Below are 14,404 nucleotides of genomic sequence, written 5' to 3'. Positions count from 1 at the left end.
TTGTTTGCGTCTCTCTTTTTGTTTGCTGCATTTCATTCGCTTTTTGCTTGCCGCATTTAATTTGTGCGCGTGTTTTTTGTTTGTTTGCATGTTTTCTCTTTTGCTGCGCATTTGCACCTGTCGGCCACCGTAAGAATTTGTATGCTAACCTGAACTATGGGGGAATAAGAAAATTAAGAAATAAGAAGAAAATACTTAGATATTCAAATTGAACTGTAGAGTAGGAAAAAGTCTTTGATAATGGTACTTATTGAGATATGCCTCTGCCTCACATTATGTCATGTTCTGCTGTTCATGATGTCCCTCGAGACAAGCTAATAATAATTTTGGTTGCTATATAAAGATTCGAGCACAATGCAAACCAGTGAATGAGTCTGCAGTCATACAAAATGAATACTTTTATTTATTTATTCAACTACTGTGGTGATAGTGAAAACATTTACAGCACACACATCAGTGATACAATGATTAAATATTTGCAAAACCATGAAACCACATTTCGAAAAAGAACATTCGCTTATATGTAAATATAAAGGAGGTTTAATAATTAATTATATGATATGATAATAATTAGCCAATGGAAAAAAGTGAAGTAAAAAAAACATCCTATCTGAAGATGATAAGCTTGTAAACACTTGTAATTTATGGCTCTGTACTTGACTCATATTTGGTTACATAAATTATGACTTACAGTAAACACCAGTGAAGTAAAAAAAAAAAAAGGTTTTCAAATAAAACCAAAATAAGGTGGGGAAAAAAAATCTCAGAAAACTAGCAAATATGCATCCGTTCCCCTTTTGCTGTCCCAGTCCGACTGATTATGTGCGTACAGCATCTGGTTTGAGGAACAGCCTGCTGTGCCAGTAGTCTGGGTTGTCAAACGATGTGTTGTTGCCAGGTTCCCTGATGCCAGCACACACCTTGATGTATTCCCCGATCCCTGCACACCTGTCACTGTCCGTCTCCTCGGGAGCAGCCCTCGCCTTCGCTGGGAGGTTCTCATATTCCGCGTGCCCCCGTTCACCCGGCACCTTTTCAAATCTGCTCATCTCCTCATACTCCTCCACCGTACCGGCTCCAGCTGCCAAGACATCTGCCCCGGGCACAACACCACCACTAGGATCCTCTGTTACTGCGGCTTGTTTATTTGTGTGGCAAATTTCAGTTTCTTCTTCCCCCTTCCTCTCTTTGACCAAGCCCCCTGCTGTTTGGTCTGTCTCCGCTCCAGTCGTTGAAGATGTTTGACTCCGACATCTCTCCAATTCTGACTCACCTCCTTCTGAAGAGTCTGAGTGCCTGATATCCATGTATTCATATCTACAAATCCCTCGGCTCACCTCTGTTTTATGATCCACAGATTTGATCTCTCTCCAGCAGTGGAGCTGATCTTTCTCCATTCCGTCTCTTTGCTTTGCTGCTGCTCCTTTGCAAGCCTCAGGTATCCGATTACGTTTTGTACCTGAGAGCATAGAATAAAGACGACTGGATGAGAAGTGATGTATTTGTACTCAATAGCAGAATTCATAAGGTGACAAAAACAATTAGCCAAAAAGTGAAACTGGTGTCGTATAAATTCATTAAAAACAGAATGACATATTTAAATTGTTTCCAGTATTTATTTTATTTTTTATGATTAGTTCCTCAGATTATTTTAAATGAGACCAATTTTATGACGTAGAAATGCCGCCTACTCAAAAGCATTTAATGTCATGTACAACAAATACTTGGTCACATTTTGTACTGGTCCCCAATAATGTTCTAGTTTTCTGAGAAAAATAGTTTTGGGTTTTAATTAGTTGTAAGCCGTACTCGTCAAAAAGTGTACACTGAAACCCATCACTCGGATGGTTTTCAGAGAACATGATGATTCATTACATGAATCTATGCAAAAAAAAATGTTCCAATTCCTAATGTAACATACTGAAATAAAGTAGCATTCACTATTTTAATTTGTTGACAGTAAGAAAAGCAAAACCTACTTCTTTCTGTGGTTTCAGGCGACCCAGGCAGAACGTAGCCATAGTGGTCCAAATCCTCCTCATCCTCCTGTGCCGTCCACACCTTGTAGGAGGATGGACTGGAGGCCGTGGAAAGCTTCCTGTGACGACTTAAAGCTACACGAGGGCTGCTCCTCTCTGAGCCTAGCCTTGTTCGGCGAAGGCTTCCAGCCCGTAACCCCTCTGCCTCCCTGCCATTTCCTCTGACCTCTGACCTTTCAGGCAGTGTCCGCACAGAGCTCAGGCGAGACCGGTGAAACCACAGCTGAAGCGAAAAAGCAAAGAATGAATATGTAAATCATAGAAGTGTGCTTTATTTCTGTTTTTGTGGCAGTAATTGTCTTTATTCAACAGTAGCTGGACAGCAAAAAGGGCAGAGGGAGAGAAGGGGAAGACATACACCGGTAATCGAGGCAGGTACAAGTTTTTTGGGGACTGTAGCATCTGGTGAGCCTCCTACCACTTGATGGTCTGATAAAATATTTTTTCCAAACTTTGTCCATTTTTTGCCACTTATCTGCAATACACTAACTTGTGTGGTGGTATGTGCAATAAACATAAGTGGACGGCTGAAGGACAAAACAAGATGTTTCAGACCTAAAAAGGTTTGAATGAACACCAGTTTACTGGGGAAATCCACAGGGGATTTCTGTGATCATCACACCTGACGGATGTTGTCTGCTGGACTTGGAGTCATTGGTAGGTATCCGGTCAGGCCAGACTGAGATACACCACTCTAAAAAAACAAGAAGTGTGCCATTCACTGATCGTGTCAATAGTTTAAAACCAATCTATCATTCTAATGTAACTAAGACGCCGATATGCGTTTGTTTTTTGTTACCCTGCAGGAATTTATCCTTGAACGAGAAAGACTCCACGATGGAGAGTGCTGGAGAGGAGGTGTAGTCAAGCCATCGTCCAGCCCGTCCTCATCTGCGTCTTCCAAATCTGCATCCAGAAGTCCTCGCTCTGACTCTCTTCGTTGGATTTCTCCAGGGGGGGCGTCTTCCCCTTCCTGTGACAGGACAACAGTTGAGGAGCAACTTTTACGATGTCAAATCAAGATTAAAAAAAAAAGCTCTGAAACAAGAAACAACATCATCTGCACCTTGATGACAAGGTATCTATGTGGATCTCTTGCCATCCGTGTAAAATCACTTGCTAGCTCTTTGAAGGTTGGCCTCACGTTCTCGTCAATCATCCAGCCTAAAACCAAATAAAAAGCAGTACACTGTTTGCAGATGATTGCATAGAAGCAGTCGCTGTGACGAGAAAGCCTCAATGTGCTTGTGTTCACACATAGGAAGTGATTTAGAGGCTCACATTTAACCATGACCATGTAGACATCGATGGTGCAGATGTGGGGCTGTGACAGGCGCTCGCCCTTCTCCAAAAGGCTCGGCACTTCCTGAGGCTGCACTGACACGTACGGCTCCGCCCCAAAGGACATCATCTCCCACACTGTCACCCCTGTCCAGGAGCAAACATGCTGCTTTTAATGTCTCTTCTTGGGGTCAACATCTACACGGATCATCTCACATGACGAGTAGGCTTCTTACCGTAACTCCAAACATCGCTTTGATGAGTGTATCTTTGAAACAAGATGCTCTCAAGCGCCATCCACTTTATAGGTGTCTGAATGGAGTGGACAAATGCGCATTGCTTGAAAACGCAAAGAAAATAATTGGCGGGTGATCTCAAACTGAACCAGATGGTGGCATCTACCTTTGTATCTGTGTAGACGTATTTCTTGTCATCAGGATAGAGGAGGTCTGCCACGCCGTAGTCCGAGATCTGGACCTGGTAGTCGTTCTTCAGCAGGATGTTGCGGGCAGCCAGATTTCTGTGGACCATGCGGTGTTCCTCCAGGTAGAACATACCCTGAGACGCAAACGGTTTTACTTTACATTCAATCGAAGATCTTACTCGGAGGTGTTACAGCTATCTTTACCTTAGCGATCTGCACACACCAGTTGAGCAGGCGCTGGGGGTCCAGGCTGTTCTTATGCTGTCTGATGTGCTCCAGTAAGGAGCCACGGGGACTGAGCTGGGTCACCAGCTGGAGACTGGGACCAGGACAAATTCCCAGGACCCTAACAATGTAAGGGTAGTCCAGGCTGCCCATGGACAACAAGTGCTGCAAATTGAGGAAACACATTTTAGACATCGACTATTATTACAGCAAATCGATAGAAAACTAGCATTGCTGTTTCCTTCTTGGAATGTTTAAGCTATGACGAAAAATTAAGCTCTTTCATGCCATTAATGTTTTTATATATTTTTTATTTATTTTTGATGAGACTCACATCAGTGATTTCAGTGAAGGTTTGTCGACCTGAGCTGTCTTGGATCGTCTTTATTGCCACAGGGATCTTGACCGTCTCTCCCTCTGGGGTCCAAAAGCCCTTAAGCACACTGTATTTTAGACCATAGTAACTCCATGCATATCAACTGATCGCGAGACAAAATGAATAATACCTTGTGTACCGTTCCAAAAACACCATAGCCAAGGAGTTTCATTTTTTTCAGCTCTGATGGCCTCAAGATTCGAGCAAAAACCTTTGTGCCTTTCTCTCCCGGACCCAGGGGCTCAAAGCTCTGTTGAAAGCACAGCAAATATTCACAGCTGACTCTTACAGGGTTTTGCAAAAGTTATATTGGATTATTGTGATTTGTGCATTAGAGTTGGGTTCTTTAGATTTACCCTTTACCTTTATGGTCTCCTATTCTCATCTCTAAATTTTGTTTTTTTTCTCCTTTCTTACCCTCCTCCCACCTGAGATGTAACCTACCTCATTGAGACCAAAACATAACAAAGTTTTGGCAAGACTTGAAATTTGTGTTCACAGATACGCAAAGTCTAATCTGACTGAGACTGAGTTACCTTGAAAAGAAACATTTCAAAATCCACTACTTTATATATAAGTTTGTGGTTACTATGTAACAAATGTGGAAATTTTCAAGAGTTATTAATACTTTTGCATGGCACCTCTTGGCTGAAGCAAATGTGTTTGGCAGACTTAAGTTATGGTGTTTGAAGCCTAACCTCTCCACTCTCCAGGTATCTTCTCATGGCTCTCTTGCGGCGGATGGCAAGGCCTCGGTGGTACAACACACCCAGGAAGAACAACCCGAGGCAGAAAATCAAACAAGCTGGGACTGCCAATGCTATGCCTGTGATCTGTCCGCTGCAGAAGAAACAGATTTGTTTTAAAAAGAATTAGACGTTTTAGCAGGAACCTAACCTGAGCTTTCTAGTCAATATGTCTTTATTCCCAAAGAAAATGTTTTGGAGGATTTATTTACATCAGGGTATACAGGGAACTGCCCCTCTATGTAGGTGAGTTAACGTTTTGCATGTTCAAATGTTAAAAAGTGGATTAAAGCGCAAATCGAAACCTTCAAACACACTCAGCATCTAAGAAAACAAAGACATGTTGATTGATTTAGTTGAATCTAAAAAAAATGTTCACAAATTTTCTGAATCTAAAAATTGTAATGTTGAATTTCAATCAAAACTGAAATGAAAAGCCAAATAAACTTAGTTAGGGATAAGCATTCTATGATCATGTGCTGTTCTCTTTAAGAGGGGCTGGCCACCTCACCCTTTCGATCATTTGCTAATCATCTACCGGCTTAATCACATATTTTAGTTTCATTCAAGGTCACAGTTAATCATGTTTTCTAAAAGTTGACTGGCCCACACATGAGTAACATACACAATTAACGGAAATAGGGTGATATTTAATTTGCTGGAAGGCAGCAAAAGGAAGCGCCGCTGCTTCCATCTACAAAAATCAGTCAAAAATAACCCTGTTATACCATGTAAGACGGGCTTTCCAAGCAACCATCACCTGGTAATAGTGGAACATTGACATGCAGTGTTTTATATCCACCAGCAGGGGGAAACACTCACCTGCCGCCTGATATCTTACAATCGTTTAAACCTGGGCCGACGCACCTGCAACACAAAATCCCAAACAATTTCTGACTGGAATTGGATTCCACGAATATAACATTTTTATATGTGAGTGAAAGCAAACCTATTCATAAACTGATGTTTTAATCTCACCCTTACCCCTGTGTGCAGTTGGGATGACATGGTTCACAGTGGCCCTCTTTGTTGGGGTATTTGAAAATTAGTCCTCTGTGTTCATCAAATACTCCAGAGGGACAAGAGGACATGCAGTATGGACCATCTTGAAGATTGGAGCAAGCCACACATTCATCTGCCCCCTTCAAAAGAAAAAGATAGAGAGCAATGAGGAGAGGTAAAAAAAAACTAATGAAAACACACAATAAAACCAGTCAAAGTGCTAATTTTACTGTAAAAGTTTAAAATGTAAACAAATCAGAGAAACAAATATAAACATATTAAAGGTGCACAGCAGAGAATTCCCTATTCCAATTTTCAAGAATTTCTTTTTTCTTCTACAGAGAATACTTGAATAACATGATTAAAACATATTTGAACTTATAAACACTATCCTACTTACGGATTTTTAAAAACGCACATATTACCGTTCCTGTGCAGCTGACTTTTCCCCTCTGAGGCTTGCACTCCGGATGACAAGCGACACATTCTTTGTCAGATCTTGCAAATTCCCTCTTTTCTCTGCAAACACAATATTTTTTAGAGAGCATGTGCAACTTTACTAAGGGCACACATCTGAGCTGCAGTCACATAAACGTCAACCCAAAACCGCTGACCCAGACAAAAAGCTGCAGCTTCCCACACATGTGCCGTGGCGGCTGTAGTTCCTACAGGTAAGACACTGGTCAGGGCCGGGGCCCCAGCAGCCTGAGTCTGAACACAGAGGATCGCACACATGTCCTTCTGTAACTGCACACAAAACAGGACAGAGTATTAGATATCTACTGGATGAAAGTTCAATTCCACCCCCCCTCTTTTTTTCCTTTTAAATGACTGTAATAGCTTGTGACATACGGTGGATACTAAATGTACACACACCTGTTAAAGTGGGAGGTTTCGGTATGCAAATGCAGGAGACCACGAAAGAATATTTTTCACTATTTCCATTTTTAATTTGTCACATATTCTATGCAGTTGCAATAAGCAAATCTGACAGGGGAGAGCACTGTCGGAAATAAAAGAAAATCTAAAAAAATCCCAACAAGATCTTGTCTGAATGTTGTTGATTTATGTCACAATAAAGGTGTAAAACGTTTCCATATTATAACATCTCACTTTTCTTAAGAAAACCCTGTTAATTTAGCAGGTATGCCTTTAGTTATAAAAGCTGCCTCGTCACTACAAAGTTAGCTCCTTTGTGATATTTAAATCGAACGTGTGTTTTATCGTCATGCTTTAAAGAAATGTGTCTCACCACACTCCGCAAACGGCTTGTTGTTGTTGAGGTTGTTGACTCGAACTCTGCGGCCCCTGAACAGCTGCGTCCAGTTCACAGTGTGGTGATAACAAAGGTTGGTATTCTGGCTGATGTACACGCTGCCGTCGTTGATATACCGCAGAGAGCGCAGCCCGAGGGAGGTAAGAGTGGGGATACGCATCACCATCAGAGAGAATCGCCTTTTTGTTTGGGGATTGGAGGACACACACAGAGTGTGGTTAGCTTACAAAACGTCTCAAAGAAAAAACAGTGAGGAGGTTTGTATTTCAGACTTTAGAATTTAGTTCTGAGCAGTCTACATCATGTTTTAGTCGGGATGTATGACAGGGCACAGCTGCAAAGAACAAGACAAGTGGAGGAAATGTTAATGTTCATTATAAAAGGAAAGAATATGATAATGGGTGTTACAACGGAGCATATGGATTTAATAGAAATTGGTTTTAGTTTGAGCAGGAAGCATCAGACCCAGGTTTTAATAACACGCTAGGTGTTCCTTTTCACAGATTGTTTGTTAATTTATTGTGTGCCACACAAAATCATCCTTACTTGTAGAGCGACCTCCCCTGAATTGTCGAGAGGCTTGAAAAAACCGAGAGGTTGTTTAGCTCTTCAGGCCACGACTGGATGTTAAGAATATCTGAGAATGAAAACATTACAATTCTTTATGTACCCAATACATGCCTAAAGATGATCTTTAATAATCTATGAATGTCTTAGGTTTGCTAAAAGAGATTATTTTTACCATAACATAAATCCTAGTAATTCACTGAGATGATTTTAGATACAGGAAGCAGACTTTTTGCCACCTGTAGATGGTGTGATCATCTTTACAGTTAATAAAAAGGAAAATATGTAAATCCAGAGATTTACTTAGAAGCAGCAAAATCATGGCGACTGCTGTCTCTGTGAAGAAACAGAGGCTCCCTAAACAAAAAAAACCCGTATCTGTAAATACAAACCTGTTATTTCCCTCACGGTGCGGAACACCTCCAACTTTTTGGCATCGAGTGGTGGAATGTTTTTAAAATCATCTCTGTGAGGAACAGAAAACACATCATTAACACACTGTACGTATTGTCTCTTTGTTAGGCTCTCCAGTGGAAGCAGAGTTACCCAAGAATCCCTGTGACCAGGAAGTGAAGGCTGCCCTGGATCTTGGTGCAATTAACGAAGCTGTCAATGTTGCTAGAATCCACCGTCTGTCGGTGCTCTGCGCCGGTGCCGTTACACACTGCAGGGATGATTCCATCTATCACTGCTTTTTGATCACAGACAGCGCTATGCTAGGGAAAGGTTGAATGGTGCTTTAGTGCTGCTGACCTTTCGGGCAGAATCCACTGCAGAGCTCACACTGCCTCTGGCCGTCTCTCTCCATCTCTGTCTTGTCTGGAGGACAGACGCTCACGCAGGAGCTCCCGTCCACCACAAAATGAGCTGTGGACAGAAAATAAGAAACAGGAAGGAGTCAATTGTTACAAAGCCACAAACACACACACACACACACCCCCACACACACACCCACACACACATCAGTCTTTGAATGAACATGTAACATTAAAGCAGACTTTAAAAATATAAGCATTTCATGAATTACTTACTAGGACACTGAGACACACAGATTGATCCATATTGGTACTTTGCATTGGGATTGGTCTCCATTTGAAACGTCTGTTTGTTGTAAATGAGGGTCTGGGGGCACTGAGGCACGCAGGCTCCTGAATCATTGAAATGACGGCATGCCTGAAGGAGAAAAACACCTTTGACCTATTTGCATAACATCTAATAAGGACTGATTTGAATGCACCAATGCGTATGAAATATTTTGCCATTTCTTAAATATCTGTTTGGGGCGTAATGCCAAATCGCACAAAAAAAATCCCTTTATAGTCATTTGTTTGTGTAACAAACGCACATAAGAAATTGAAACAGTGGTTTTCAGATCTGATTAGCATAAAACACAACATACTACTACTGATTTGTAACCAGAAGGTTTTGGGTTCGAATCCTGTCCTGGCTGGAATAAGACCTGACTCACTTTAGAAGCACCTGTGTGACAAACTGAAGTAGACTAAAATATCTACAAAAGCAACACATCATGCCTGGGTCTAAATAAAATAATAAACGAATGTCTATCAATCTGCCATTTCCAAGGCTTTGGGAGTCCAGCAAAATTAATCTGAAGCACTGAAAGCTTCATTTGTCTCAGTTTAGGTTGATGTTCATGATTCAATAATAGGAAAGAGACAGAAAATATGGCATCCATGGGAAAATTTCAAGGTAAAAACCACTGCTGGACGAAAAACCACACAAAGAAAACAGACATCTTGATGACCTCCAGGTCTCTTGGAAAAATATTCTACAGACTCCAGACATAAAAGTTTAGCTTTTAAGAAAGTGTGGGTCCAGTTACAACATAATTTCAGCTATGCAGCTAGCAAACCAGCATGGTTTAAAACAACCTCTAATTGAAATCGAAATAAGAAAGGGTTTCGACTTGTCTTAGTCAGAGCCTAGACATATATCCAATATAATTGCTGTGGTCTGACCTTAAACATGCTCCAAAACCCTGGTGTCTCAATTTAAAACATTCTGCACAGACAAGAAGTGTCTGAATTGAGAAGCCACACAGCAACAAACTTACAAAACAATCCTCATCCAGAGGCCCTTTGCATCCTGCTGCACACTCGATGTGGCAGCAGTCCCTGGGGCTTCTCCCAAAGCAGCGTCCGTTGCACTGGGGAGCACACACCATCTTAGTCACTGAGAAGACAAAGGACAGGAAGGTTGAACAGAGGTCACGAATGTCTGCTCATCTTTGTGTGTGAACGTCTTTAACCGAGCGTCCATGAATAGAGCTATTCAATTATTTTAAAACAAGAGAGAAAAAAGAAAAAGAAGGATGAGACCGTTATAAAACAGAAATTGCAACAGTGTGACAGGGACTCACAGATCTGACACTGGTCCTTATTGGGTCCCCAGCAGTAATCGCCGCAAGATTTGTGACACGGGCCTGAGAGAGAGAGAGTGAGAGAGACGAGTTCAGACAGAAGACAAACAGACAAATAAAGAGACAATGGAAAGACCAATGGGTGCATCCAAAGTCAGACCTCTCTCCCCATTATTTTGGATGTCAATCGGAGCGCTGTTGTCTCGAACAATATCTTGCCAGAAGATCAAGGGGCCATAACTCAGGAATTTGTTGTTAATAATCTGCACTCCACCCTCCAGAATCTCTAAAGATATAAAAGAGACATATTGGGGGGGAAAAAAAGGCAGATCATCCTGGACATATTGTATCAATATGTTGATACAAACTTCAGTCTTAATCAGTTAGCATTGATTTTCCTTTTTTCAGTATTATTATTATTATTATTATTATTAAAACATCTTCTTTTATGTCTCTGGGATGCTGGACGTCGTACTTCAGTTTCTTTAGCTCTAATATAGCGCACGCCTTTAACCTGTCAGGTTTAGGAGTCCGAGCTGTCGCAGACCGTTGGAGCCTTCTTTGGGATAGTTGAAAAAAACCGACAGAGCGAAGCGTCTTTCATACAGAGTGTTTCCTCTGATCACCCGCAGCTGTCCTAAGGGAATCTCCTGAACGTGGTTCATAGCAATGAGGACGTAACCGGTCACCTCACGGATTGTCTGGTGGTGGGGGGTGAAGAGAACGATGATCACATATGAGATTAAAATTAATTCACTGGTCCACATCTACTACTGAGGTTTAGGCACAAAAACGTGCTTACCTTGAGGAAGGAGAAGTCCCAGTTACTCTCAATCTGAGTGATCTCTAGGTTCCCCATGATGATCTCACAGCCGCTGTAGCGGTCCTTGATCAGGTTGTACTGAGTCTCCTGAGACCCGGTGGAGCTCAGACCGTTCTGGGTACCCGGACACACCTCTGGTAGAAGGAAAGTTAAAAAAATCCTCACTTTTATTAAAAACAATATCTTAAAAAGATCACATTTTCTCATATCAGCAGTGCAAAAACATGTTTCCGTGAAACAATTAGGAGTACCGAAGTTCCCCAATAATATCATAATCAAAGCTGTCATGGAAATTGCTCATTTTTGTGCTCATTGGTCTTAATTTCCCCTGTAGCTTTTATCACATTTTGTCATGCACCACTGCAACAGACTGGCGACCTGTCCAGGGTGTACCCCGCCTCTCACCCGGAACGTTAGCTGGAGATAGACACCAGCAGCCCTCCTGACCCCTCTAAGGGATAAGGGTGTACAGAAAATGGATGGATGGATGGATGTCATGCACCAACAAGCGAAGTACTTTATTTGGATTTTATGTGATAGACCAACACAGAGAAGATTGTAAAGTGGAAGGAAAGAAATAAGGATTCAGTTTTCTTTTCCAAAAAGTAATATATAAAACTACTATAAATGCATTACTACTGTTACGTGTATCGAATAGAACAGAAAGGAAAAGAAACATCTTTAGTCTCAAAGTGGAGAAACTCATTTATATCAGCAGCACTTTAAAGCATGCATATTCAAACTAAGGTAAAACTAATGAAAAGAGACTTTACAGTAAGGGCAAATTTACAACATTAGAAAATAACACTGTGCAGTTATTTTAAATAGCACAATCTATTTAAAAGAATTGTGCACCGGAATATAGGGCCATTTAAAAATGTGATATTTGTGCATACAAAACAACAACAGACTCTTCACAAAAATCCCTGCAAATATGGTTTGCACAAGCATTTGTACATCTAGAAAAGTGAACAGTTTTGCTCATTTGTCTTTGCAAAGCAACACAAACTCAGACTGGATGGAGAGTGACTGCGAACAAATAATGTCAAGCTTCATGATGAATTCTTCATGGAGCTGGTTTTGATTTTGACTGGACTATAATAGAACATGAAAAGGATTTGATCTAAACATTAGTTGTGGGTGTTTGTTGAATGGAGAACCTCTGCTCCAGTCTCAAGCCTTTAGCAGACTTTTTCCAGTATCACCTGAAAGCAACTGCATCTATCTTTCCATTATCTCTCACCAGTCACTCTGTCCCTGAAATGATAAATATACTACTAAGGCCGTTTATAGATGCTCAAATGGTGAGCCTGAATCCCATTGGCTGTGTCGTTTCCTGCGGTAATTTCAAGCTTTGTTTTGCTCAGAGGAGCCACAGGGTTTGATGTGAGGCAAACAGGCAGTCGGGTGCAGGAGCAGCCCAGGCCCTCAGGGTCGTGAAGAAAAGGCAGACGGGTCGAGGGTTTTTTTTTTTTTTCCCTCCCTCAGACAAAGCTCAGCGTTGTGATAAAGCTATAAATGTGGACTCTGTGTCTCAGAGAGCAAAGAGTGATGCACTGACATACAGAGCTTCTGTGTCTGTATGTGCGCGTCTGCAGGGAAAATGTTGCTGAGCTCATACCAGAAAGACAATGGCCCATGTGTGAGTAGGACGCTCTGGCGGAGGAACGGAAATATCATAAACGGAAAGAGACGCGTTCCACCTCCTGGCAAGTGACTAAAACTGTACGTTGTTCTGGCTCAGTTTGTGCAGAGATTAGACACCTGCAGCAGGGAACAGATCATGAGTCATATTTCCTGTTTTTATTTTGAACTTTGCAGGTAGAGGCAAGATCGTTCAAGCTGCAGTGACATGAAGCTCCCAGGCCTTCATGTCAGCAGTGACACTGCACACAGCTGGAAGATCCTTAGTAAAATACACTTGCAATTCAATCCTACATACATGCATACATGCATGTACTTCACTCGAAAGTAGAACTATAAAAGTTTTGAAAGTATAACTACAGGTGTCTTTCTTACTTTCTGTTCTTCACTCTAGTGTTTTATTAGTAAATAGTTCAATTATGAAACACAGGGGTGTCAGCGTCATATTGTTGGGGCAGGGATGCTGGAGCTAAACGTGGGGCAATCATAGAAACAAAAAAAAAAAACATATTAGAAGCTGAAAAGAGACTTTGAGAATGGTCCAGTCAAAGTCCAGACCAAAATCCAATGAAGAATAGGTGTAAAAGACTTGAGATTGAGATGTTCAATGAACCTTGTGGTTGTAGTGAGACCATCATGTTTGTAAGTTACTCATGATATTTAGCATTGCAAATAAAAAACAAAAAGGTTGATAAAAAAATATAATAAAACATAAAGCCACATTTCTAGAGACAAATGTTTTTGTTTTCTATAAATTTACCTACCTTCATGTGATTGAGTGGACCCAGTGTGTATCCTCCATGACAAAGCCACACAAAGTAACAGGACTTGCTGCTGGTCCATGCTCACTGGGATTTCAACATGTCAGGAATTAGATCCTCCAATTAGCAATATAGGAGAGGAATTCAGTGGATCTAACGAAGATTAAGATATAATGATTAGATAAATATATGTAAAAAAAAAAAAAATACTTAGACTATGTAAAATGTAATTTGTTCCTCCAAACATTAGTTTCAGGAGCAGACTGACGGATCCAAACAATTCCACCGAAAACCGCGAATAAGCTGCAGTTTGGTCTCATCGTGGAATTTCCCTCCTGGAGAGAGGGAGTCTGATTGGCCCACAGCCAGAATTATTGACCAATCAGAAACTGGTCCGTCTTTCCCCCTTTCCCCTCCATGCACGAGAGTCTACTTTTAATCTCGGTCAGGACTAAATAATAAAGAGCACAAAAAGTTACAAATACAACCAGGCAAAATAACATATTTTCGAATCAACAGATTCAGACCGAATCTTCCTGGTGTGAACCACCCCGTGTGACTCTGTCTGCAGTTGTTTTGGTTCAGCTGCTGCATGTGGACGCAGCTCTGAGGACTCTGAGTGGACGCACTGTTTCCCCCTGTGAAGAGCAGTATTGTCCGCCAGAGCCGCGTCAACTGGTTAATCACCTCTTTGATGCGTATGGAGCTGCCTGCCACAAAGGCCACATTGTCTGATGGTCAAGTGACTTCTGAACCCAAAACAAGAGCAAGCTTAATTTGGGGAAAATGGCTTCAGAGAAGATAAAAAATTCCTGAGCTTGAATCTGGGGAAGTGATACGGCAGACTAATCTATATAATC

At 41.4% G+C, this 14,404-nt stretch overlaps 1 protein-coding gene across 3 annotated transcripts; it reads right to left on the bottom strand.

Moving 5' to 3' along the window:
- Nucleotides 1–380: 380 nt before the first annotated feature.
- On the bottom strand, nt 381–14,160 carry erbb3b (erb-b2 receptor tyrosine kinase 3b). Of its 3 annotated transcripts, XM_032574727.1 has the most exons (29): nt 14,072–14,160; nt 13,548–13,995; nt 11,119–11,273; nt 10,831–11,017; nt 10,477–10,602; nt 10,317–10,379; nt 10,011–10,129; nt 8,968–9,109; nt 8,690–8,803; nt 8,483–8,600; nt 8,329–8,402; nt 7,916–8,006; nt 7,346–7,548; nt 6,708–6,840; nt 6,519–6,612; nt 6,076–6,233; nt 5,914–5,958; nt 5,044–5,185; nt 4,476–4,595; nt 4,304–4,402; nt 3,949–4,134; nt 3,723–3,878; nt 3,557–3,632; nt 3,321–3,467; nt 3,106–3,203; nt 2,839–3,012; nt 2,662–2,733; nt 1,980–2,262; nt 381–1,459 (listed from the first exon to the last, which is right to left on the bottom strand). In XM_032574727.1, exons 2-29 carry the CDS (start codon nt 13,624–13,626, stop codon nt 819–821), a joined length of 4,095 nt encoding a protein of 1,364 aa, XP_032430618.1. In that variant the 5' UTR covers nt 13,627–13,995; nt 14,072–14,160; the 3' UTR covers nt 381–818. The 3 variants fall into 3 exon arrangements, with proteins under 3 accessions (XP_032430618.1, XP_032430610.1, XP_032430628.1); XM_032574719.1 differs by having other exon boundaries at nt 13,548–14,137; XM_032574737.1 differs by lacking the exons at nt 11,119–11,273; nt 13,548–13,995; nt 14,072–14,160 and having other exon boundaries at nt 10,792–10,981.
- Between the last annotated feature and the right edge of the window lie 244 nt (nt 14,161–14,404).

The sequence above is a fragment of the Xiphophorus hellerii genome, chromosome 1, assembly GCF_003331165.1.
Source record: "Xiphophorus hellerii strain 12219 chromosome 1, Xiphophorus_hellerii-4.1, whole genome shotgun sequence".
NCBI lineage: Eukaryota > Metazoa > Chordata > Actinopteri > Cyprinodontiformes > Poeciliidae > Xiphophorus > Xiphophorus hellerii.
This window is presented reverse-complemented; position numbering and strand designations above follow the sequence as displayed.